Source organism: Canis aureus, chromosome 29 (genome assembly GCF_053574225.1).
Source record: "Canis aureus isolate CA01 chromosome 29, VMU_Caureus_v.1.0, whole genome shotgun sequence".
Classification (NCBI taxonomy): Eukaryota; Metazoa; Chordata; class Mammalia; order Carnivora; family Canidae; genus Canis; species Canis aureus.
The window spans coordinates 25412703-25437147 of NC_135639.1; the positions used below are offsets into that span (position 1 = coordinate 25412703).

The following is a 24445-nucleotide window of genomic DNA, read 5'->3' on the forward strand; positions in this document are numbered from 1 at the left end:
CATAACGTCCTTGAAGATTCACGTTATGTATTAAAAGCTCTGAGAAGTTCTGCAGTGAAGCACCCCACACACACACACTTTTTGTCAACTCAGTACTTTCCAAACTTTTCAACCAAGGACCCTTTCTTATGCCGTAGGGCGCTCTGAGAAATATCCGCAAGTCCACATCCACCAGTCCATTCCATCCCAGGAAACAAAGGCCCAGAGCCCGGCAGCCCGGTTTCCCCAAGTCCCCCCCCCGCCCCCCCCCCCCCGAGGCTCGAGACCCAGGCACGGCGCCGCGCAAACAGCTGGCTGCGGACTGCGGACGTCCCCTACGGCTCTCTCGTCTGGACACACAGCCGTCCTCAAGACGCAGAGGCTCTAATTTCCATCGTGCAGGAATGGAAACTGCGCCTCACAAAGTTAATTGCTGGTGGAAACCTTGTTTTTAAGCATCGTGCATGTGTCGGGGACACGGGTTAATCGTGTCCGAGAGTGAAACTCAGTGGTCCACACTCTTCGCCCCCCCCCCCGCCCCCAAGGCCTGGCGGGGCAGCGGGGCGGCCTTGGTCTCCCGGGGTCCCCCCGGGGCGGCGCGGGGGGCACTCACCGAGGATGCGGATCTGCGTGAAGGCGCCGTGCAGGCCGAAGAGCATCCAGAGCGGCTGCGAGGCGTCCACGCACAGCTGCATGCCCGCCGCGGCGCCGTTGTGGCTCAGGTGCAGCTCGCCGTCGGCGTTGACCACCAAGCCCAGGATGTCGCCGCTGTGCAGCGGCCCGGGCACGCGGCACACGGCCCAGAACTCCTTGCGGTCCACCAGGGCCTCGGGGCTGAAGGGCAGGTCGGCGGGCCGCAGCGTGCCGGGGTCGCACGTGGTGACGCCGAACGAGAGCGCGCCGGGCCGCGCGGCGCCCGAGCGCGTGACCTTGACGAAGATGGTCTCGGCCACGCGCACGGCCCGGCTGGTGAAGACGAGCGCGCGCTCGTCGCGCCCGTGCTCCAGGCGCGCCACCGTCTGCTCGTCGAGGATGCGCACGTGCGCCCCGGCGCGCAGCGCGTGGAAGCGCAGGTCGCCGTCGAGCTGCGCGGGCAGCGCGCGGCTGTGCTGCGAGTTGAGCGAGTTCTGCGGGATGGGGCAGCCGGCGGCCGGCGCGGCGTCGTCGCCGTCCCCGTCGGCGCCCGGCACGTTGAGGTCGCACAGGCTCACGGAGAGGCGCGGCTCGTCGGCGTCGCGGCGCAGGGACGGCCGCCGCAGGGCGGTGAAGGAGCGCGGCCGCAGGCAGTCCGGGAGCGCCAGCTCGCTGTCTGCGCCGGGAGCGGGAGACACGGGGCGCGGTCACGCGGGGCCCGGCCGGGCGAGCGCCGCGCCCCGCCCCCCCCCCCCCCCCCCGCCGGTAGCCGCGGGGAACAGGCCCGGGAGGCCGCGGGGAGCGGCGACGCAGGCCTCCAACTAGTTGCTGAAGCTGAGCATCAAGGCCGCAAGGAGGGGCACCAAAATGAAAGAGCCTCCCTTCTCAATGGCACGCTTATAAGTCTTATTTTTTTTTTTTTTTAAGTTATCGATTTAACTCCTGGGCCCTCCCTTTCGGTCCCCAACAGCTACAACAGCGCTGAGCACTTGAGAGGACAAGCAGTGAGTGACCGGCTGAATGCACCGCGGACATCCACACCCACCCCCACCCCCACCCCCACCAAGGTCAGAGGGAACCCTCTTCCCCACAACAGCTCTTTGCATAAGTCTGTCTCCTCCCAACAAGTACCTCTTCTCCAGTTATCATTGCCGCAGGGCACTGAGGCTGCGAGAACTTAAACTTACGAATTTATCCAGCATTTCCTTTTGAAGGTGACTTCACTGGAAATCAACCCCTCTCCCTTTTTAATCATTACGAGACACACTGTGTTTTGTAGGAAAGACAGTCCAGCCAAAAAAAAAAAAGAAAACATAATCACCTCTCAGCCCACCAATCCGGAGAAAAATACTCTTAATACTTGGGTATACCTTCCAGCTTTTTTCTTTTTTTTCCCTCAATATATTCTTCAGTTACTTTTTAAGATTTTTTAAATTTTTTGATTTTATTTATAAAAATGAATTTTTTAGATGTATTTAGTCGTGAGAGACACAGAGAGAGGCAGAGACATAGGCAGAGGGAGAGGTAGGCTCCCTGCAGGGGGAGTGGAACTGGATCCCAGGACCCCGGGATCATGACCTGAGTCCAAGGCAGACACTCAACCACTGAGCCACCCGGGTGTCCCTTCAGTTACTTTTTCTAATACAAAAACTGAATCATGCTATATATAACCTTTTAACCTCTTATGGGTAACAAATCCCTTTGAAAATGTAGTGACTTTGACGTGTGTCCTCAGAAAAACACACATTCTTCCTAAATTCTGTGGATAACTTCAGGGCATCTGTGAATCACATAAAGCCTTCTGTGGGGATGGACTCCAGGCTAAGAACCCTGCTATACAACTTTGCTTTTCAAAACTAGCTTTTCTACTTACTACGTCCTGAACACCTTTCCATGTCAATAACCGTGTTTCCAACACATCTTTTTAATGGCTGTGTTATGTCCTACTTTATGGAGGCCTAGCATTTATAATAAACGTCATCATGCATAATGAATTACCCCTGCATTTCATCCTTAAAACATCCCATGGAAGTGTTCCCATTATGGCGATAAAGCTCAGAGATGTGATGTGACAGCCACCAAGCGGCAGATCCAAGACTGAAGCTAGGTCTGTCTAACTCCCGACACCGCATTCTTGGCTTTCAAAGCCCTCCTTATTTTTTGATCCCCATCTGTGGGGGTCAGAATCCCCAAATTTGGCTAGTTAGTCCCACGCACTGTAGACCGCATCATGGGCCAATCCCTCCCCGGGAGCCTTTTCTCCGAGCCTCCCCAAGGGAGAATCTGTGCTTTCTCTCCAGGACCTGGGTAAGGATGGCTGGGGTGCTCAGCGTGGAAGCGAAGCTTGGAAGACTGGACTGGTAGGGGCAGCTGAAGCAGAATCAGCTCCAGCTGAATTTAGAGACAATCTCTAAAGCCTCCTTGTTTTTGTTCTCCCCCTGCCCCTTCCTGGAAAAGTGTTGTTTGGGCCCGGGAAGGGAGAGCATGCTGGGCCCTTCCCCCAAGCCCCCTGCCTCTCTGAGGAAGCCTCTTGGGGCCTAGCTGGTTGGGATTTCCCAGCATCGTGCTTGGCAAGAAGGAGGGAGCCAACTGGAAAATGCGATTATTCCAGGGAATTGACTCTGTGACAGCGATGGTGCAGAGAGGCTGGGGGCTGCAGAGAGGCAGAGGCAAAGAGGTCCAAACAGGAGGGGGAGGCCTGAGAGAGTGGTGGGGACCTGGGACAGGCGGTGGGCTGACCTGGGCCCCCAGGAACAGCCCCTGCTCCTCCTCCCTTGGGGCTAGCAGGCACTGGCCGGAGAGGACTCCAGGGTTGGAGACAGAGAGGAAGGGACAGGGACAGCAGGGTGACTAGAAAACAAAAGGCTCAGAGATACCCAGCCAGAGCTTACAGAAAGAAGACTGTCACAGGGCTCGTGCACACATGCACTCCCACACTCCTCTCCCTACCTCACCCCACACACACTCAGGACAATCAGCCCCAGGGCCCATGAAGCTGGGCAGACTGGCAGCACAGATTTCTGAATGCGGCTGGACATGCGCTCCCCTGAACTCTGCCCCTTCAGGAGTCCTTCTGTTCTTGAATATGCCCGCTTCTGGGCCTCCCAGGCAGCCCGTGCCACTGTTGAGCCACTCTAAGAAAGTGTTTCCTTCTCTTAGACTAAAATCTACCTCCTTGTATCCGAGGATATATTGGGTAGATTTACTTGACTTCTCTCAGCTTCAGTGTCCTTCTGTGCCAATGCTGGCCCCATAAGGAAAGCAGCTCCCCTCAGGATACACTCAGACCCACCACACACCTTCCCACCTCTTAGACAATGAACAGAACCGACTCAGTACTCCAGATGCTTCCTGCCCAGCTCAAGGCACAGTGGGGTCATTACCTCCTTGATATTTACACTATACTTCTAGAGTTTTTTTTAAAGATTTTATTTATTTAGTGCAGCCCGGGTGGCTCAGCAGTTTAGCGCCGCCTTGAGCCCAGGCCTGATCCTGGAGACCCGGAATTGAGTCCCACATCGAGGTCCCTGCAGGGAGCCTGCTTCTCCCTCTGCCTGTGTCTTTGCCTCCCTCTCTGTGTCTCTCATGAATAATAAAATCTTTTTTTAAAAAAATCTGTATTCTAATACTTCCCTCAGAAGGGATGTTGTGAAGTTAAAATGCAGTAAGCTACACAGAGCATCTAGAAAAGTAGCACATAATAATCACTAGGTTAAAGGAGCCACTGTTATTGTTTACATGCCCCATGGCTCAGAAGTGCATGGGCACTGGGGTGATAACAGGCCTGGGTTTAAACGTCCAATCCAGCACCTGAATGGTGGCCAGTAGCTAAACTTAGCTCCCAGCCTCAGGCCACTCAGCTAGAGAATGAGGGTAATAATACCTGTGTTGTGATGATGTTGTGGGGATTGGAGGCAGAGTGGGGAGCCTCTGGGACCCCTGGATAACTTCAGGTACTAGTGCTTACTCAGGTTGTCTGTCAACCAACGTTCGGTCCCTCTATACCAGGCAATGAACTTTCTCAACCTACAGCAGCAGGACTTTACATCAGTCATGAATATATCACTAAGGACCAGGAAGAAGAAGCTATACAGTGGAGATGAGAGGAGAAAGAAGAGAAGGAAGGAGAAACAGTAGGGGGTGGTAAGCAAGGGAGAAGGGGCAGGAAAGTGATCCCTTTGGCCTTGCTTGAGATCTTGGAGGAGTTAGGAGAAAAGGTACAGGAGAGCCTGGGAAACAGCTAAAAATGGCATCCCTGGGGCCAGTGCCCAGCCCAAGTCTGTCTTCTGCCCCAGCTAGGCAGCCCCTCAGGGTCAGGAGCAGCTGCAGGCCGCCAGCAAGCTCCAAAATAACCATCCCTCAGTGTGCCCAGCTGTGCAGGGCCCTGAAATAGATGACACTCGAGATGGAGTAGCTGCTCAGACCTCCCTTTGCAGAAGGGCCAGTGAAGGTCAGAGCTGACTGGGCCAACATCCGGTGGAAAGCCAGGAAAGGGTCCAGGCCCCCAAAGCCACGGGGAGGGTACCCGGGGACCGACGCCAGCCCAGACTTACAAGGTAGGGAAAGGGCAAAGGGCAACCAGTAACTCCAAGCAGCACGGTGGCCCCTTTGAAGCAACAAGTTATGTAACCCATGCCTGGGATACACGGCTGCCAACTTTGGAGGTGTTTATGTGGCAGCCCCGAGGGAGGAGCAGCTCAAGGCCACAGGAGAAGCTGCTCAGCTGCTCCCCTCTCAGTGTCCCCTCTTTCAGGAAGGAATCTGTCAGTCTTCAGCTCCTGCCTAATCCAGTGCCTGGCAGCGGCCCTATGGATACTTTAGGCCAGGGCAGAAATAAGCAGGCCCCACAAGGGCAGCGAGGCCAAGCTGGCACTGCCATCCCCCACGTGCTGACCCACTGTGTGCCCAGGCCGAGGCAGCGGTTAAAGAGAGGAGAAGCCAGTACTTGGGCCCCTGGGAGCCACTGGGCTGTGGGAGGATCAAAGCTTTAAGGCAAGAAAATATTTGAATATAATTTCCTTACAAAATTCTTAGTGTCTCCAGAGGAAATCCATCTATCCCTGCCAAGTTCTCACCCAGCCTTGCCTAGAATGCTCCCGGGGACAAGAAGCTTGCCACATCCCAAGGCTATCTGATGTCTCTGAACACCCATAACTGTTGGGAAAGCTCTCCTTGCATGGATCCATAGTTGTCCCACACTGGCTCCCTGGCGCCCCCTCTGAGCCTTCTCTTCTTTAGGATAAATATCCCTTTTAGGATAACGCTCTCCCATAGAGCCTGAGGTCCCCTTCCTGTTTCACAGTGAGCCAGAGACAGCATTTTGGAAGAAACAAGATTTGACCTGGGCCCTGAAGGACAAGAGAGTCTGGACCAACAGAACTGAGAGGCACTCAGTGGGAAAACCATACTAGCAAACGCCAGAGAATAATCTGAGCAGGGCCAGTGGGGAGAGAGGAAGGGAGAGGAGAGGAGGGGAGGGGCCAGGCCAGGGCCCTGGGGCCAGCTCTGGCCAGGGACCCAGCGGGCCCTCCCCCATGTTGCCAGCCAGTGCCGGACAACCAAGGCAGGGCCTGGGCACTGGTGCAGGGACCGTCGGGGGGCAGGCAAGGGGCTCCTTTGAAGCGGGGCCTGCCATCAGCCCAAGAGTCTTGTTTGTTTAGATTCTCACATCCGGAGCGCTGGATAATCTTTAACCACGGGTCGGCCTGCAGCAGCAGGCCGGCTGGCGGGTATCTGCTGGCCCCCGTTTAGAAGGCGCTGCCAGCCCATTTACTGTCTCCATAAACATCCTCCTGCTGGGCAGCGTCTGGCATGGGGCAGGGGAAGGAGCCCAGAGGGGCGAGTACACGGCGTGCACAGGGAAGGGGTCTCTCCACCCATCCTGGGCAGCGCCCCGAAACCCACACCCGCCTCCACCCTCTCCATATGAACTCTACCACAGGGAAGCTAGGAGAAACAAATACTTTTTGAGGCTCATGGAGAGAAGGGTAGAATATCCCAGAAACATTTGGAGTCACAAACTCTAAGATTTATGGAATCTTCAAGACAGAGGATCTTAGACATAGAGATTCTCAGACTCATCTGGTCTAATGGTTCTCAAACTTTTTTTTTTTTCTTTTGAGCAGTGAAATCTGTCCAATAAAACCAAAAGCTCTGGTTGAAGTGTAAGAGGAGGCCACAGAGGCCTGCCAACTCAGCCCCCTCAGAGATGGTTCTGGAACCCCAGTGTTCCAAGGAACCCAGCTGGAGAACCATAGATCTTATTCCAAGACACAATTTAGATAGCATGGTTTGCATTTCACCCAGATGCAGGGACTTGATTTTAAGGCTTCCTCTTCTAAGGACAGGACTGGCTTGGGAGTTGTCTATTTGGTGGTCTTTTTAAATGAAGTATTCCTTTTTAACCTAAAAGCAATAGCCCTTGCCATTTGTGTAAACACTTTTATACATCCATGAGCCTCACAGACCCTCTGAGAAATAAATGGCACGTGTGTAATGATGTCCAAATAACAGATGGGGTGGCTGGGGCACAGAGGAGCTGGGAGGCTGGCTCGGAGCTAGTGAGTGGCCATGGCAAGTCTTGATTCAGTCAGGTCTCCTGCTTCTGAAATGAGGGCTTTGTCCCCAGTACTGACTGCAAGGCCCCAGCTCCTCTGCTATACATGCACCACCCTAGGCACCCCAGGTCTCTCCAAGCTCCTCAAAACCGTATCTTGAGCCAAAGAGATTACTAGTTGGAAAATCTGAAACTGCCATTTCTGGATATTAGAAATAGTTTAATATTGCCAGTTATCTTTGGTTGCACTTTTCATATATTCATTCTGGTAAAAACAAAAAACAAAAAACAGAGGGCACTGTGAAGAGAACTAGATGAAGCCCTCAAAAGCCTTCAGGGAACTGTGAGGCAGGTAGACCACCCTCACCACTGAGTCAGGATGCTGGGCACCCCCCACTTCCCCATCCAGCCAACACTGAGGGGACTCTGGCCAACCATCTCTGCAGCTGATCCCTGACGTCCTGAGCTCTCGTGAGGTCTACCCTGGAAGACACAGGAGGGCCAACTCCCCACCCCTGGGGGGCACCCAGACTCCACAGGGGGACCAGGTGGACTCATATTTAGAGACGCTAGGTAGTAACATAGCCCACGCTCCTGGGCCCATGGCCCAGTTCTCCCAAGCTGTGTGACCTTGGGCAAGTTATCAGACCTCTCTGAGCCTCTTTTTCCTTACCTGCAATATGGGTGCAATAACAACTTTCCTTATAATATTTACAAAGGATTTATGCTGTTTTCCTAAAGAGCAGGACAATACATGATGCAGAATTACTGGAGCCACTTAGGCCTCCACGTGCCTCAGGTGGTGGAAGGGTCACAAGAACAGGGGAGGTCAAGGAAGGCTCTCTGGTGGAGGGGAGGTCTTGGTGCTAAGCCCCAACAATGATTAGCAGAATTTGGGGTGAGCAGAAAGAAGTGCCAGAAGAGTCTCTGAGGCAGGAGGAACAACAAAATTTTGTTTCAGTCAAGAAGAAATGAAAACTTCAGAAAGGAAGAAATGGCCATCAGCATCCTCAGCTCTCTCCTCCATCCCCAGCGCTTTGCTCAGCCTCCTTAAACTAATATTTGCCTCTCAGCCCCTGGCAGCCACAGCCAAAGGTAAATATTGGTTTAGCCTGCGAAGCGGAAGCCCCAGATGGCAGCGTGGTCCTCTGCTGGCCAACATGGTTCACACTCTGTGCCGCCAAGCCAAGGCACATCCTGAACAGGAGACCTAACCCAGGACCTTAGCTCCAGGGAGGGCCCAGGCTTAGCTGGGCTTAGCTCCATGCAGAGAAGCCAGGCTGGCCCACCAGCCCAGAGACCAGCCCAGAAGCAGCAGCAGCCTGCCCCTCCGAAAGCTACCCTCCCCTGAGAGTCTCTGTACAACTCTCTCTTCAGTAAGCAGGTCTCTTACCAGGACTTGCAAACCCGTGCCTAGGTTGGGATGAAGCCGAACGCCATGAGGCCTCGGGAGCACACCCTCAGTGGCCCCCTAGTGCCCTTCTGAGCTCAGCCACTACCATTTTGATGTGGTGATGTTTTCTCATGCTGACCTTATGCCCAGATCAGCCTGGGCGATAGGAATTCCAGGCCCAGCCTGGCCTCTGACTAGGTGGGAGAATTTGGGCAAGGCCCTTCTTCCCTCTCTGGGCCCCATTTTCTCCTTTTGAAAAACCTGACAGCACAGAAGCTGCCAGAAACTTTCTGCTTTTGTGGCTCTCTCCCCACTGGGAGGCACGCACTGTGCCCCTACCTGTGCACACACTCTTCTCCTGAATTCACCTACTACCTCTTCACTGCGCTCCCCACCCTGAAGGTTCTGCTCCCTAACTGCGAATTTCCCACACCTGTGCCTATGTAGAACCCTCCCATCTGGCCTAATTGTTCCTCCCCAACCAGTCCATTCGTTTTTACCTTGTCTGGTTCCTGACTTGAAACTCAACTCATCTCCTACGGGAAGTCCTGGAATTCTCCCCAACTGTACCACCCCCAACACACAGTTTCATGCGTCAGCCACATTTCATTGCCGAATTGGGTTTAGGTCACCTCTGAGCAGTTATATGGTGTGTCCCCCAAAGTAAACAGCCTTCAAGAGAAGGGACTGGGTTTTCAATTCTTGTGTTGTCCACTCCCTCCCACCCCACACACACACCCTGCAGAGGACCCAGGCTGTGGTGGGCACACGGAGCTATCAGAGCACCCTGTAAGTGAAGTCTTGGCTCCAGCTTTCTGCCAGGACCCACAGCTGCTCTTCCCGAACCAACATTTCTGAGAGGAGCAGGGAGACCTTGAAAAACTGGGATACGAGCTTATCTCTCCAAGTATTAATCACCCCATAAAACTTGTGTTTATTTGGTTGCTGGCAGATCCTTCTTCCTTATAGGAAGCTGTTATTCTTGGAAATACCATCCCGGGCTTGGGCCAGGGCACCCCGAGGCAAGTAGTGATCTCCTGCACTCCAGTATATCGGGAGCCTTGAAGGCATGAAGCTGACCTGCAGGGTTCACGGCGGCGTGGGCCCAGGTTATGTCAGGGCAGTGGGGGCTGGGATGGAGCACCCGCCTGGGGCTGTCACTCAGGGGAAGCCCCCTGCACTCTGTCAGGAGAGACAGCCAATCGGTCCATGGCCTGACTTGCGTATCTGCCAGGTGCCAAGTACCCCTGGATATCTCTGATCCGAGGAGCAGATATAGGCCAGGTAGGGTTTGGAAGATTTCGGCCACAGGTCCCAGAGACAGGCAGGAAAGGAGGGGGCATGCCCTGCAGGAAGTCACTCAAGATGAGACACCAGTTTGGGAGGCAGTCACCTCAGGAAAGACAAGCTGGTCCTCAGAGCTGCCAAGGCAGAGAGAGACTTCTCAGGGGAAGGGGAAACTCAAAGATGGCTGAGGAGGGAGGGCAGGAAAGCCAGAGGCACTGGAGGGATCCAGCCATGGGCGGCGGGGTGAGGGACGTGGGGTAGGCAGAGGACAGTGAAGGAGACTGACCCTGGGACCATACAGGGCAGCAGGTGGATCCCAGGGGGGAGACCACCGAATGAGGGTGTAGAGCAGTGCTCAGGAAGATATCTTGGATGGATCTCTTTTGTGTTACACAAAAAAAGAAATCAATTTAGGAAGAACAAAACAAAGAGATATGTTAATCTGCTAACTGAATTCAGGGGCCATCATCAGTCTTTGAAAAGGCCCAGGGATTATGGTGATTTACAACTCCGGACAAGAATCTGCTGGGACCTTACATGAGGTACAGAGAGGAGGCTGCTGGGAGATCCAGATGCAACTGAAAAGCCCATTTATAGTGCAAGAGGGGTAACAGGGCCAGGCCCAGTGAGGCCACCCGGGCTTTGCCCCAGGGTGGGGCCCTTCAGATCACTCTCCAGGCCACTTCCTAGGCCCTTGTGGTTCGGAAGCCCCACCTCACCTGGCATGACCCTTCCTCACCCCCTCCCCATACCCTTCTGGAACTTGTAGGTCCAGCCTAAGCCCTCTTCTCCAGGAACCGTTTCTGGACTCCATCCTCCCTCACTGACCTTGGCCACCTCTGACTTACTGCCTCCCTCCATACCTAAACCTGCTAGAAGTTTACTGGGGAAGGTACTGCGTTTGGCATCAGAACACCCAATTCAAATCCCAGCCCTGCACGTCCCGACATGGGCAAGCCAAGCCTTCCATGGGTCTCAATTTTCTCCCTGACGAATGGGGATGAAAAGCACTCTGTGCAGGGCCAGCTGCTGAGGTTAAATGAGATAGCTGGAAGGAGACCATCTCAGCAGATGGAAAGGATCCTATGACCACAGCACTAAACAATGTACTGTCTTCCCTTGGGTTATGCCCTGATTGTGTCTGGAGCGCCTGCTTGTCTCCCTCGCTTCCCAGTGAGGCTGGGCTGTCTGTGAGCGAGGATGGGCCTACCTCACTTCCCACCACCTTCCTTTATCTAACAAGTTACCCGCTCTTCCCACTCCCCTCCCCTACCAACCCCCTAAATAATCCTGTGTCCTCCACACACCAGACACAGGGTTCCACTCTGGAGAGAAAGCCAGCGGGGTCAGACATGGATTTACCCTCAAAGCCCTCCCCATCTTGTGCAAGACCTATGGATGGGCCAAAGCTGAGGCAATGCCTCAGTGAGAGATGTATAGGCACCATGTGGTGGGGGACACAAGAAACAGAGAAGAGAACTCAGCTTTTAAAGGCTTCAGGGAGGAGGTGGCTTTTGAGCTGGGCCTTAATGCCGGAGTGGGATTTTTGATCTTTAGGAATAGGTACTCTTTGCTAGGAAAGAGGAAAGCAAGAATGCTGCCCCTACTTCCTTTACCCTCCTCCCAACAACAAGACTAGAAGTTGTTTTAAGAGCTGAGATACTTCTGTCTCTCGCCACATGGCCCAGTCCTGAGCTAAGTCACAGCATTCACAACCTCCTTACAGATGAGAAGACTGAAGCTAAGACAGAAGTGTCCAGGCTGGAGCACAAACAGGCTTTGGAATTCTAGTGTCTCAAAGTATGAGGCCCTGCGGACATTCAGAGCAGCCAGGAAGTGTTCACTTGAACCTTGGGTGGGTGGGGAAGACTGATGATCGCTGAATACCTACTATGTGTAAGCTGCTTCATGTCACTCAGCTCCCTAAGCCTTCAAAAGAACCCTGAGCACAGTTATTATTATCACCTACTTCTATTTTACAGTTAAGGAAACCAAGGTCCCACGGCTAGTACAGGGTAAGGCCAGGATCCCAGCTGGCTGGGTCTGACTCTGTGGCCCAGGGCAGAAGCACTGCCCTTTCTGCCTCTAGCAAGTAAGAGGCCCTGGAGAAGCCCCCATTTCACCAGGGGAAAGGAAGGCAGATTCTTCTCAGGCAGCCTGGGCTTCCTTCTTCACCTACTGACTTGGGAGAGCCTAGTCTCAGGCTCTTAACTTGTCCATGTAAATACAGCAACACTTTTATTGAGTCGAAAAACAGAAAGTTCCCAAACTATCAATTAATAAAAATAGCCTCCTGATGTTTGGAACTCAACAGAAAGGCTTCTGACAATTACTCATTTGTTTTTGCTTTCCCTGTCTTTTTTACTCAAATAAAGGTGTTTTGAAAAGAGCTTCACTGTTTCTTGGCTCAATCCAGAAAGGAAGGAAAGAAAGAAAGAAAAAAAAGTTTTTCAATTGCCTCCATGGCATTTTTCTCTGCAGGGAGATGGGGGCCAGGTATGGGAGATGGAAAGAGCAAGCACTGGCTGAGCATTGGCTGTGCTGGGCACCTTACTTACAGCCTCTTTAATTTCCCTTCCTGTTACCCCCAACCCATTTCATAGATGGGAAAGCTGAGGCTTATGCAGGCTCTGCCTAGAGACACAGCCACTTTGCCCGTGAGCTGATTTATACCCAGAGTTCATGTATGTGCGTGCACGCACACTTGCCAGCACGTGCACAAGTGAGCAAGGTGAGAGTGATCCTGAACTGGGAGTCACATGACCTGGATTCTAGTTCCAACCCAGCCACCAACTCAGTGTGTGACTCTAGGTAGCCTGACACTCTCCGAGGCCCCTTCCAGCCCTGGCCCTTTAGGGTCCACGTGTGTCAGGAAGCCCGGCCCATTACCACCCTAGGCTGCCTCCTTGCCTCTCGCTCCCCTGAAGCTGCCCCCCTCACATTGGGCACCAGGAGCAGCCAGAAAAGTCTTAGCCACCCTAGTGCCTTCTGCTGCGCCCCCTCACCCCTTTCACCTACACCCCTACAGGAAGCACTAGGGTGGGGTTGGGCCTCCCAGGGAGGCTGCAGAGCCCAGGGGCCAGGGGCTGACCTGGGACTGCGTGCTGGCTCCCCCACTCACCTGCTGCACCTCCTGGGGCCAATGACTTAACCTCCTGGAGCTTGACGTCTGGCCTCCACAGGGCCCACTAAGAGAGTGGTTGCTGGGAGAACAGCAATAATAAAGTGCCTGGCCCGTGGGAAGTGCTCACCAAGCTATGATTCCGATGATTAATATTCATTACTTCCTGGAGCTGGGGGAGCTTTGCGGCTGCTGTCGATGCGGACGCCTGTGCACTGCTCAGAGGCACAACCTCAACGGCAGAAAGACCCCCAGGCGCCCCCGGCCCAGCTGCGGGCCTGAAGGATGGGTGGCTTCACGGGGCCACGGAGGTCCCCTGTGCTGTCCCCGTGCCCACTGGGCCCTGGGGGAGGGGTCCCCATGCCGCATCAGACCCCAGCTCGCAGGCGCAGGGCGCGGGCACTCACCGAGCAGCTGGACGCCCCGCGTGAGGCCGTAGACGTCCACCAGGGCCCAGAGCGGGTCGGCCGTGCGGACGCCGTTGAAGAACAGCATGGCCGCCGAGTCGTTGATGCGATAGAACACGCGGCCCTTCTTGTCCACCCAGAAAGCGATGATGTTGCCCTCGTTGGCAAACTCCTCGGGCAGCGCCTTGGCCCAGAAGCCGCTCTGCGACACCAGGTCGGGGCAGGCGTACTTGGGCAGCGAGTCAGGGTGGATGCGGGACGGGTCCTTGCTCGTGAAGCCCAGGCGCAGCGCCCCGCTCCAGCAGCACTGCTTCTTGGTGATCTGGTGAAGAAGATGGCCTCAGACGGCACCCCTGCCCCGCAGCCCTGCCCGGCCGGCCGAGGGACCCGGCGCCTCCCAGCGGGCCTCCTCCCGAGCCTGCCCACTGTCCGGGGACAGCCTGCGGCCCCTGTGGCCACAGCCCCCCCCCCCCCCCCGTCCCTTCTCTGTCACACACGGAAGGCTGAGGCAGGAGCAGGAAGGGGGAAGAGCACGAGGAGGGATGCTGGCGAGAGAAGGGCAGGCGCGGCCGCCCCAAGGGAAGGCCGCCGAGCGGGATGGGGCGGAGGAGAGCCAGGAGGGAGGCCCCACCTTCAGCCTGACTTGCTCGTAGATGAGGACCGGGCGGTTACTGAAGGTGATGGCGTTGCAGAAGCTGGCCTGCCTCTTGACGGCCTTGTGGCTGAGGTCCATGAGGATCTGGGAGCCCTTGGTGTGCGGGTGGAAGAGCAGTGGCGTGGCCGGGAGCCCCCCGCCAGGCAGCACCGGAGGGCAGTGCTTCTGCTTGTGGTGGCATCGGTGAGAGGTGACAGGGAAGGGGCCCCCGATGGAGTCTGCAAAGGAACAAGCCGCAATGTCGAGAGTGTGGGAGAAACCGCTGGCGCAGCAGAGGGCTGGGCACGGTGGAAGTTGCCCACTGCCCCAGGATGTCCGCCACCATTGCGACTCACCCACTCACTGGCACCTTTTGCCACCACCCTCCTGCTACCACCGTCAATCGCTATTCCCCACTTTACCATCTACCTCCACGTATCAGCCGTCACCATTGGCCCTAGCCCTGTACCCATCACCTCCCACCACCACCGACTAGCTACTGCTACTGACAAGTATTTCCCACCATCGACCTTCCACTGCCCACCTTGGTGATAAATCATCATTTACTACCAACACGCACCACCATGCCCTGCCACTCATTACCACCATCGTTTATTTTAGTCAGCAAATATTCATTATGTATCAACTGAATACCAAGCCTTGTCTTAGGCAGTGGACGTACTGGCATGAAACATACATGGATCCTTTCTCAAGAAGACACAAGTCCAGGAAAGGAAATGGGACATACACAGGAATCACAATAAAAATGGCAGTGATTAGTGCCAAGAGGACAGAGGGGCAGGTCACTTCTCAGGAAGACCTCCTGGAGGAGGGGAGAAGGAAGAGGGAGCATAGCAGCTGGGCTGACAAGGCTGAGCTGCAGTGAACATGTGACCTTGGAGCTTGCCTTTGGAGACCAGGGGGTGGGGGAGGCAGCCTCTGCAGCAGCAGCCCCAGGACCGTGCCCATCACTTCCCTCCTTCCAGGCCACCCCTGCCACCCCAGGCCACCTTCCTGCTTTATGCCACCCGTGCCCACAACATATTCTTGCACACAGGTGGGCCTCTGCACCCAGGCTCCCTAGAGGAACTCGGATCTGCCTCAAGAACCTCCATCCAGGGGATCCCTGGGTGGCTTAGTGGTTTAGCGCCTGCCTTCGGCTCAGGGCATGATCCTAGAGTCTCGAGATCGAGTCCCACATCAGGCTCCCAGCATGGAGCCTGCTTCTCCCTCTGCCTGTGTCTCCGCCTCTCTCTCTCTCTCTCTGTGTGTCTTTCATGAATAAATAAATAAAATCTTAAAAAAAAAAAAAAAAAAAAAGAACCGCTATCCAGGGAGGCACAGTGCTTTCTTCTGCAGACAGCTCTACATACCCCAGAATGGGATAGAGTACAGGACAGGGCATGGCCAGGGGAAGGCATGTTACAAGCACGTGAGGTTGGTGTCCATGAGACAGGGCAGAGGGAGGAAAAAACATGGACGAGGTGTCAGGTGGCTTGTGTCTGTCACTAACTGGCTGTGACCTTAGGGAAGTCACTTCCCTCCTCAACCACAAGGGGTGACTGGAGCTCTAAGACATGTTTCAATAGCACTGATACGTTGGGGACAAGGAAGGGGAGATGTTCATTTCTTCCCCAAGATCTGTGTCCTGTCCACCAGGAAAGGCAGCCCCTGCCCACGTTATCAACTTGAGGAAAGAGAGACATGGAGGATGGGGAAGACGGCGTTGGGGAAGGAGGAAATCATAGACCAAGACAGAGGCCTTCTGGGATGCTTCAAAGTTTGGTTCCTCCAAGGCAGTGATTTAATAACGCAGAATGCTCAGTCAGCATCAGACCTGTCAGAGGTCTTCCACTCCCTAAAGAGGAGGAGAGTGTTCCAGGGAGGAGAGGATGACAGGAAGGGAAGGGTGATGAGAAAGGAATGTCATGAGCTAGGAAGACCCAGACTTTGGTCCAGGCCATGTTTGCATTGTTTTGCATCACTTTGCATCTTTGCTTCCTTCTTCCCAAAGGGCCTCCCAGATGCCAGTGTCACGGTCCAACGCCAGCTGGACATCCTGTGTGTGGGAGGTGGGGTTGGAACAAGGAGGAGCTCCATTGGCTCTCACTAAGGAGAAAAGACTGGAATCACAGAAGAGGATTGAAGGCCTTTCAAGCCACCAGGCAATGAAGGCTGGAATTGCTCAGGAGAGACCCAGTTGGAAGAGGCTGAGTGGTCCCTGGATTGTGCACAGAAGGGAGGTCATTTGAGGGAATGGGATGCGTGGGGTGATGCACAAAGCGTGGCCACAGCTAACCTATAGACACCGTGCCTGGGAGAGGTGTCCTATGGGATCAGGCCAGCCTCAGGTACAGCTTGACTAGCTTCTGGGTAAATGGATTAGAGACTAGGATTAGAGACACTCCACTGGGGCCTGTGAGCCCCGGGGGTGCTGTTGGTGCTGGGTAAATGGATTAGTGGTAGGGCTATACGATGGAATAGTACTCATCACTAAACAAGCAATGAACCCCTGATATGAGTGGTGACATGGATGAATTTCAAAATAATCACACTGAGTAAAATAAGCCAGTTTTTAAAAAATAAGCAAACACAATCCCTGGAGTAACTGTAGGGCCTCTGTTCCTTTCACCTACTACCCAGCCCCCCACCGCCTACACCCTGTCCCAAATCAGGAAATGCACACTAAGGACTAGTGATAACAAGTAGACCGGAGGTCACCTGGGGATGGGGGGGGGAGGGGGAGGATGGCTGAGGGGCACAAGGTAATGTTTGGGATGATGGATATGTTCACCATCTGGATGTGGTGATGACTTCATGGGTGTATACATATGTAAAAACTCATCCAGTTGTGCACTCTAAACATATGTGGTTGAGGGTATGTCAATAGACCCCAATAAAGCAGTTTTTTAAACCTGCTGAGCCCAGCAGCAGATTACAGCCTCTCTCATGGGACTATCTCCTGGCCTCCACTTGGAATCCATGACCCAAATGCAAAGACCACAGCTTCTTAAAATGCTTCCTCTCCATCCCACCCATCCTGGTGGTCCTAGGGTCTTGCATAAAGACCCAGAAAACACCAGCTCTGGGCAAATATAATGGAGACGCCCCAAGGCCAGAGACCCAGGCCCTGGGAGGATCATTCCCCTGGGCCCTCCTTTCTATGGACAGGGTTTTGGGTGGGCAAGGGTAGCACAGGCCCAGCCACCCTGGCTGACAGCAAAAGAGGTGGAGAAGGAAGGTTAGGGAAACCCTGGATCCTGGGGACACAATGTGTACCCAGACATGTGGCCTCCAAAGGCACATTCATGAGCACACACCTACCACCATGAGCACAAGGTGATCCAGGCCCCAGGCCCTACAGGACAGAGACTTATCCCTTCCCCATATCCCTTGGGCCGGAAATCACGCATTTCACATGTACTGCGCTCACATACATATTCATGTCCCCTGGGATATATGCAACAGCTCACGTTAGACACATGCCCAGCACACATGGGCCCCACATCTGATCATAATGGCAGCCATTCATCATATGCTGCTGCATGCCAGGCTCTGAACAGGGAGTTCAGTACACTAACCGGTTTCATGCTCATAGCAAACTTCAATAGGTAGGGAGGGACATCACGAACCCATATTAAAGATGAAGAATCTGAGCCTCAGAGAGATTGAGTGGCTTGTCCAAGGTCTCATGGCTGGCACAGAGAGGTTCTAGCAGTCAAATGCAGGTGGTCCAGCGGCAAGGCCAGTATCATTAAGACCATAAGGCATTAATAGCCAAGAAGGCATAGGTTTGGTGTGCTGGATACACTCTTTTAAATGCACATTAAAATATACTCGCAACTGGTAAAATATGGGAAGAAAAGCTCACCTGTGGACCATGCAAAACCATTTCAAGTAGCACACTAGGCAATACCTGGCATTCTACTACGCTGCTTTCATGACACACACGCGTATGCCACTAAAACACAGAAACACAAACCATGTTTCCTACATTGCCTTCATTCATGGCTGGATGTAAAAGGTAGTATGTGCACACAATGAATCTCACTCCATGATGACAATGAATGCGCTATCGTGTAACCAGGAGGAACCTCAAAACCACACTGAGTGAAAGAAGCCAGCCTCAAAGGCTACCTACGCTCTGATTCCATTTGTAGGACATTCTGGAACAGGCAAAATGATAGAGCTTGAAAGATCTGTGGGTACTGGAGTTTGGGGAAGAGGAAGACACGACACAAAGGCAGTTTTTAGGGTGATGGAAATGTTCTATATCTTAACTGTGGCAGTGCTCACACAAGCTTACACATTTGTCAAAACTCCCCAAACTATACACTTAAAAAGGATAAGTTTCATTGTCTACAAATAGTACCTCAAAAGCACAACAACAACTAACAAATCAGGTCTCCGCTGAGAAGGAAGAAAGGGAGGCTGGAATCTCTGACCACCACAGCCATCAACCCACGGCAGGCAGTGCCTAGGAAGTGGACCATTTAACAGGAGACCCCAAAGTCTGGTTGGGCCTGCCCCTCTTAGCCTCACACCTCTGAAGTGGGTCCCCTCACTGAGGGGAGCATTTTGGCAGCTACAACGCCCCTTCACTGACTCCTGGACCTACAAAATCCCATGCCTGACTCCTCCTGCCCACAGTGTGGTTCCCAAGGCTGTCCCTGGGCCATCCTCGGGCCTTCTATCTGCCATCAGCTCTGAGTAATCAATGCCCACCGAGCCACCTCTGTGGAGATGATGTGAGAATCTTCTCTGGCCTGCTGGATATCTCTAAGTGACCATGGACCACTTGGCAGGCCCCAGCTGAACTCCTGACCCTGCCCAACAGCACCCCCAGGGCTCACAGGCCCCAGTGGAGTCTTTAAGCACCCCACATCCAACCGGCCAATCCCACCTCAGAAATAAACATCCCTGGGCTCTGTCACTCCCATCCTCCCTGCTCTCAGCCTCATCACTTCTCTTGGAACAAGGGCCAGGGCCACCACTTACATCCACAAAGGCCTTCCCTGCATGCCTCCAGGGGGTGCCATTCACACAGACTATAAGAGAAATGGTGCCCTCGGAGGTATCCAACATGGTGGTCCTCACCAGTGTGTTTGCCACCTCCCCACCCCTGCTGTCCTTGCCCACCATCTCCATCCTCCACCTCACCTGGCATTATGGCCTGAGGGGAGGAAGAAGAGAATGCAGAATGAGAATTAACCTGAGCACAGCTCTGATTTCAAGGGCCAGAGGGGCAGCTGGGGAAAAGGCTTCTTCCCTACACCATCCCAAAAGGCTCCCTCCCTGCACTTCAACAGACACTATGACCCCTAAGGTCTCCATTCTATAGATGAGTTATGATTCAAACTGGTTAGCCAACTTGCTTGAGCTCACACAGCAATTAAGTGGCAGAGCTGGGACTTGAACCCTGATCTTCCAATGCTGCTTGGAGGGGTCCTTTACCCTACTCAGCATCTAATACTAGAGCCCATTTTCCCCCACAAGTACATGACGACAGGCTGCATGAAGGAAGCTCTGGTTGGTCCCAGCTTGGGGAGCAGTCACAGTGAAGGGCCTCAAGATGCTGGAATACTACTCGCCCGGCGTCCAGTGGTCCTGGGTGAAGCCCCAGTCTCATCATCTAGCTCCCAGCAGAGCTCTCAGGGAGGCCCCCTTTAGTGACAGGTTTACAAGCTTCTCGGGAGCCACAGTGGGGGCATTCCCCCCGCCCTCAGGCGAGGCTGCTGCTGACACAATGGAAATTCCCCCACAGAGCCCATTCCTCCTGGGCATTTATGAGGTGCCAGACACAAGCCTGGCCAGCCCTCCAGGTGACCCTCAGCTAGCTCTGGACCACATTCCTGTCTCTTGGTCGGGTCCCAGGGGGAGATGCCGGGACACAGTGCAGCCTCTAGAGTGACCTCCCCACTGCCCCGGCTAAGCTCTGCCCCAGAACCATCTTGGCAGAGCCCCAGACGCCCAGGCTGGGCTGAGCTGAGCTGCCAAGGAGAGACGAGAAGAGAGCAGTATTAGTGACAGTGACCAAACTCTATGTGACTTAACCGGCAGTGTCTTTATTCTGCCCCCAGTGCTGCTATGACACAGGTCCTCAGAAGTGAAGCCACCCAGCCAGAGTAAAGAGCCCCGATCTGAACCCAGGCCTGCTGCCTCCAAACCCAGGGGCTCTATCACCAACTGTGAGTCCTCTGGAGCCTCGCTCTTCTAACCTGTAAAATGGGGGTCATGGCAGACCTTCTTCATGGGATTCTTGTCAGTGTTAAATGAGATGATATATGTAAAACTAACCCAGTAAGTGGTTGCTATAATAATGATAGTTATTTTAAGTATTACATATGACAGCAATTAATTATATTAATGATTAACTTATTAATACTTATTATATAACAGTAATAATCATGATTGCTACTGACATCAATCTGTGTTCTCGTACCTCCACACCTCTGCTCAAGCTATTTCCCCTTCTCAGCCACATATCTTCTTTCCCTGCCCCACTCTCCACCTCTCCAAATCCCATGCATCTCTCAACACCAAATCTCACCGTGTTCAGGACTGCCTTGTTCTGAATCTGTGGCCCTGAACACCAGTGCTGGCATGGTTGCCTGCATCTCCTATGGAGGAGGCCTGTCTCACTTTCTGGAAAATGGGGGCCAGGGAGGGTGGGCAAATGGCATGAGCCCTGGAGTCGGGAGGCCCTGGGTTCAAACCCTGGCCATGCCACAGACTTGCTGTGTGACTTTGGCCAAGTCACTTCACCGCTCTGGACTTTGATTTCTTTCTCTACAAAACACAGGGTCATCATAGCTGCCCTGCCCACCACTCTATATACTCCAGTGAGTTAATAGATGTGAAAGAATTTTGCAAACTTGAATACCTGATCCTAATATAAGGTCTTATTTTTTCTCACAAAAGCAATAAACACCACTGTAGGAAATGACCAGCTCTTTTCAGCCCAGTGGGAGGCCAGACACTCCACTTTTATCTTATCCCAAACACCCTAATCCTGGATTGCCAGGGTAGTCCTGATTTAGACCAACTTGTACGCATGCACTGAACAGTGTCTCTCAGGGGTGAAGACTGGGGAGCCAGTCTGAAGGTTGGGAAAGCAGGTGGGAAGAGGGCTGGAGTGAGAGAGATGATAGGACAATGGAACAGACGTGAACTTCCTTGGGGTCCTTCGAGGGGCCCACCTCCCTCCGATGCCTCTTGCTAGGCTCGGTCCAGCAGGTTCCCTGCTGGGAACCTCTCTGTCCTTCTCACCTACCTGCCTTTCTCTCACTCATCCTTCAGACCTTGATTTTAAAGCCCACCTTCTCCCAGCAGTCTCTCTGGCCCAGGCCAGGTTCAGGGCCCTGCTATGGACACTCAGGGACTCCACCCACACACCCCTAACAGAGCAGCTGGCACCCAAGCAGCCACTCTCAGGTCTGGTTCCTCACAGAATGGAAGAACAGTGAAAATGCCCTAAGCTTAAAAAAAAAAAAAAAAAGAAAAAAGAAAAGAAAAGAGAAAAGAAAGAAAAGAAAAGAAAAGAAAAGAAAAGAAAAGAAAAGAAAAGAAAAGAAAAGAAAAGAAAATGCCCTGAGCTGCCCCCTGTACACAGTGCACTGATCTGTCTTTTCCACGCCCAGAATGCTTGAGAAGAAAGTCACTCTGATCATTTTCTGTGCTCTGTGGAGCAGTGTTCTGGAGAGGAAAGGCCGCAGGGTTGTTTGTGTCTGTCTCCCTGATGGACCCTGAGCTCCCTGGGGGCAGAAACTCTTATCTTTTTTACTGCTCCTTCCCCAGTGCCTAGCTCAGAGCACAGAGCAGGTGCTCCATATGAGTTGTTGAACCAACTGCCACTGTTTAATTCTTCAAGCCACTGACCAATTGGCAAGTGTCCAGGGAGTACCCACTCTGTGCCTTGCCCTTCCTGGTGTCCTGTGGAGAAATCAGAGAAAGGAGAGACTAAAAGGACAGCTTCCTTTACTGCCCAGCACCAAGATCCCACCCACATCACATGCCTAAGCAAGAACCTGCAACAGCTCCTCATTTGCCCGATGGAAAAAGGAGAAAAATGAAGGTCATGAGAGTTTATTCTTTCTTTGGTATCAAATACTGCAGCAAATGCCCTTCATGTACAAGCTCACCCCTCACCTCACCCTCCCAGTCCCTGCAATCCAGGTGTCTGAAGGAAGCAGCCTCCAAAATGGCCCCAGTGATCCCCACTTCTACCTCCTGGAAGTCTTCCCCTTTTGCAATCCTTGCCCCTTGTGCATGTGGAGTAGACCTAGCAGCTAGATTCTAATGAATGGAATACAGCTGAGTATTGGGATTGGAATTAATTAATAGGATGTCATCCCCAAGACTGGTTATAAAAAAGCCTTCAGCCTCCATCTTGGTTACTTTCTCTCACCTCTTTTGGGTTTTGGCCTCTGGGGGAAGCCAGCTACCATGTTGTGAGGTAACCCTGTGCAGAGGCCTGTGTGGCAAGAGACCAAGGACTGCCAATAACCATGTGAGTAAGCTTGGATATGGATCCCCCTCCAGACAAGTCTTCAGATGAGACCACAGCCCCAGCCAACAACTTGACTGAAACCTCCCAAGAGACATTCAGCTGGAGGTACCTAGCTAAACTGTGTCAAGATTCCTGACCCACAGAAACGGAGATAATTAAATGTTTGTTGTTTTAAACCACTAACTTCGGGAGTTATTTGCTGTACAACAGATGTGCTTTACAACAATACAAGATCAGTCTCACTTTACAGATAAAGAAACAGAGTCTCCGAGAGGTAATAAAAACTTGCCCAAGGTCACACAGCTGGTGAGTGGCAGACCTGGGTTCCAAATTCAGGTAACTAACTTTACAGCCACCCTCAGTGAACTCCACCTAGCTGGCCAGCATGCTAGGTCCCCTCCCCACTCCATGAATCCTCCAGTCCACGCTGGTTGGTTTCTCCATGACCTCTGTAGCCCCCATGTATATACAACTTTGTGATTCAGGATTAGGGGCCACATTAGGCCTATCATCTCCCCGAGCCATGGCTATGCATTCAGCAGGCCCTGCTGCTCCCTGGAAGACTGAGAAAATCCATGATGACAAGCTGGGTGAAGGAGGATGGTGGAGAATGGGCAAGAATTGGCACCTTCATCGCCAAGTTAATCCCCACACTGAGCCTCAGGCTCTCACTCACTCTGTGACATCCTAATATCTGACATTTCCAAAAACCAGATGTGCATACAGCAGTGCCTCCCCATATCTTCACTGCTGGGAGGGGACTAGCCCTCCTTTTCCCTCTCCCCTATGCTGCCCCAAGATTCCAGAAAGGGATTCCAGATGATAACTATTCTGGGTTCAGCTCTGGGCCCCTGTCTTCCCAGCACCTCCCCAAAGCCCCCAGGCCAGGTCTGAGAGATTGCAGGGCATAAGGTAGCGGGGAGCATGGCTCAGTCACATAAATCCATTTACCACACAGACCAACACCCTTAGCTTCCCTTACACAGATCCACATGCATGCATGGGTACATATGTGCACACACACAACCAGTGGGTGCGCCTGATGGTGGACACAGCATCTAGGAACATTCTGTCCTAGCTGGAGGAGGCAGAGATACTCTTGGTCCCTAGAGGCAGCCACATGCATGTGTGTGCACACATACTCATGAACATACAGAGGTCTGGAAGAGCCTCCATGGAAGCCTTCATAGAAGCACATCCATTTACAGGGTGCTTACAATGCACAACTATACTTAACACCCATGAATTTACTTAACCCTTTCTACCATCCTTCAGGGTAAACCTTACCATCCCCAACGTACAGAAGAGGACATTGAGACTCAGACTCAGATGAAGGAACTGACCCAAAGTCACACAGCCAGTGGATCAGGATTCAAACTCTCATCAGAAAGATGGCGGAAGAGTAGGGTGTCCAAGTCACCTGTCCCCACCAAACTCTCATCAGAAATGCCTGGCCCACTGTCCCCTTCCTCTCTAGCCTTGCCTGGCTTCACTACCCAGCTCGAGTCTCACAGCCTCCAAAGCCACCCCTGACAGCTCCATCACACCTGTCCCCTGGGTCCACCTGCAGATCTAATTGCCACACGGTCTGGGCACCCAGGGCCTATACCCTTTACTCTTCCCTTTTACTCCAACCATCAAGGATCCGCCGGGTGTCTGCTGGGTGCCAGGCACAGAGCTGGTTAAGAGAATAAGACGGATGAAGCTAAGCCATCACACCTGCAAGCTCACCTTGGCTTAAGCCTCCAGAGCTGCTGCCAGGAGCCAGGCAGCTCCCTCCGAGCTAATCCCAGGTCTCATAAGGCCATGGGATGCCCTTTCCCCTGACACCTGTTGGAGAATTAAGAAACCTGAGGAGGAGAGGTGGGGAGCCAGCTGCACGTGTGCATGAACCTGCCCAAATGATTTCCAAGGGGTGAGGCCTGA

The 24445-nt window shown here is 53.3% G+C and overlaps 1 protein-coding gene across 5 annotated transcripts in view; it reads right to left on the bottom strand.

The window, feature by feature from the left end:
• NEURL1 (neuralized E3 ubiquitin protein ligase 1) overlaps positions 1-24445 on the bottom strand; it is a 79534-nt gene that overhangs the window by 6071 nt on the left and 49018 nt on the right. For 3 of the 5 annotated variants that reach the window (XM_077877778.1, XM_077877775.1, XM_077877776.1), the window contains exons 2-4: positions 14008-14249; positions 13377-13698; positions 593-1288 (exon numbers count right to left, since the gene is read on the bottom strand). In XM_077877778.1, the coding sequence (XP_077733904.1) occupies positions 593-1288; positions 13377-13698; positions 14008-14249 (1260 nt within the window). Of the gene's footprint in view, positions 1-592; positions 1289-1799; positions 1879-13376; positions 13699-14007; positions 14250-21888; positions 21943-24445 lie in introns of all 5 variants that reach the window. The other 2 variants (XM_077877777.1, XM_077877774.1) reach the window with 2 other exon arrangements.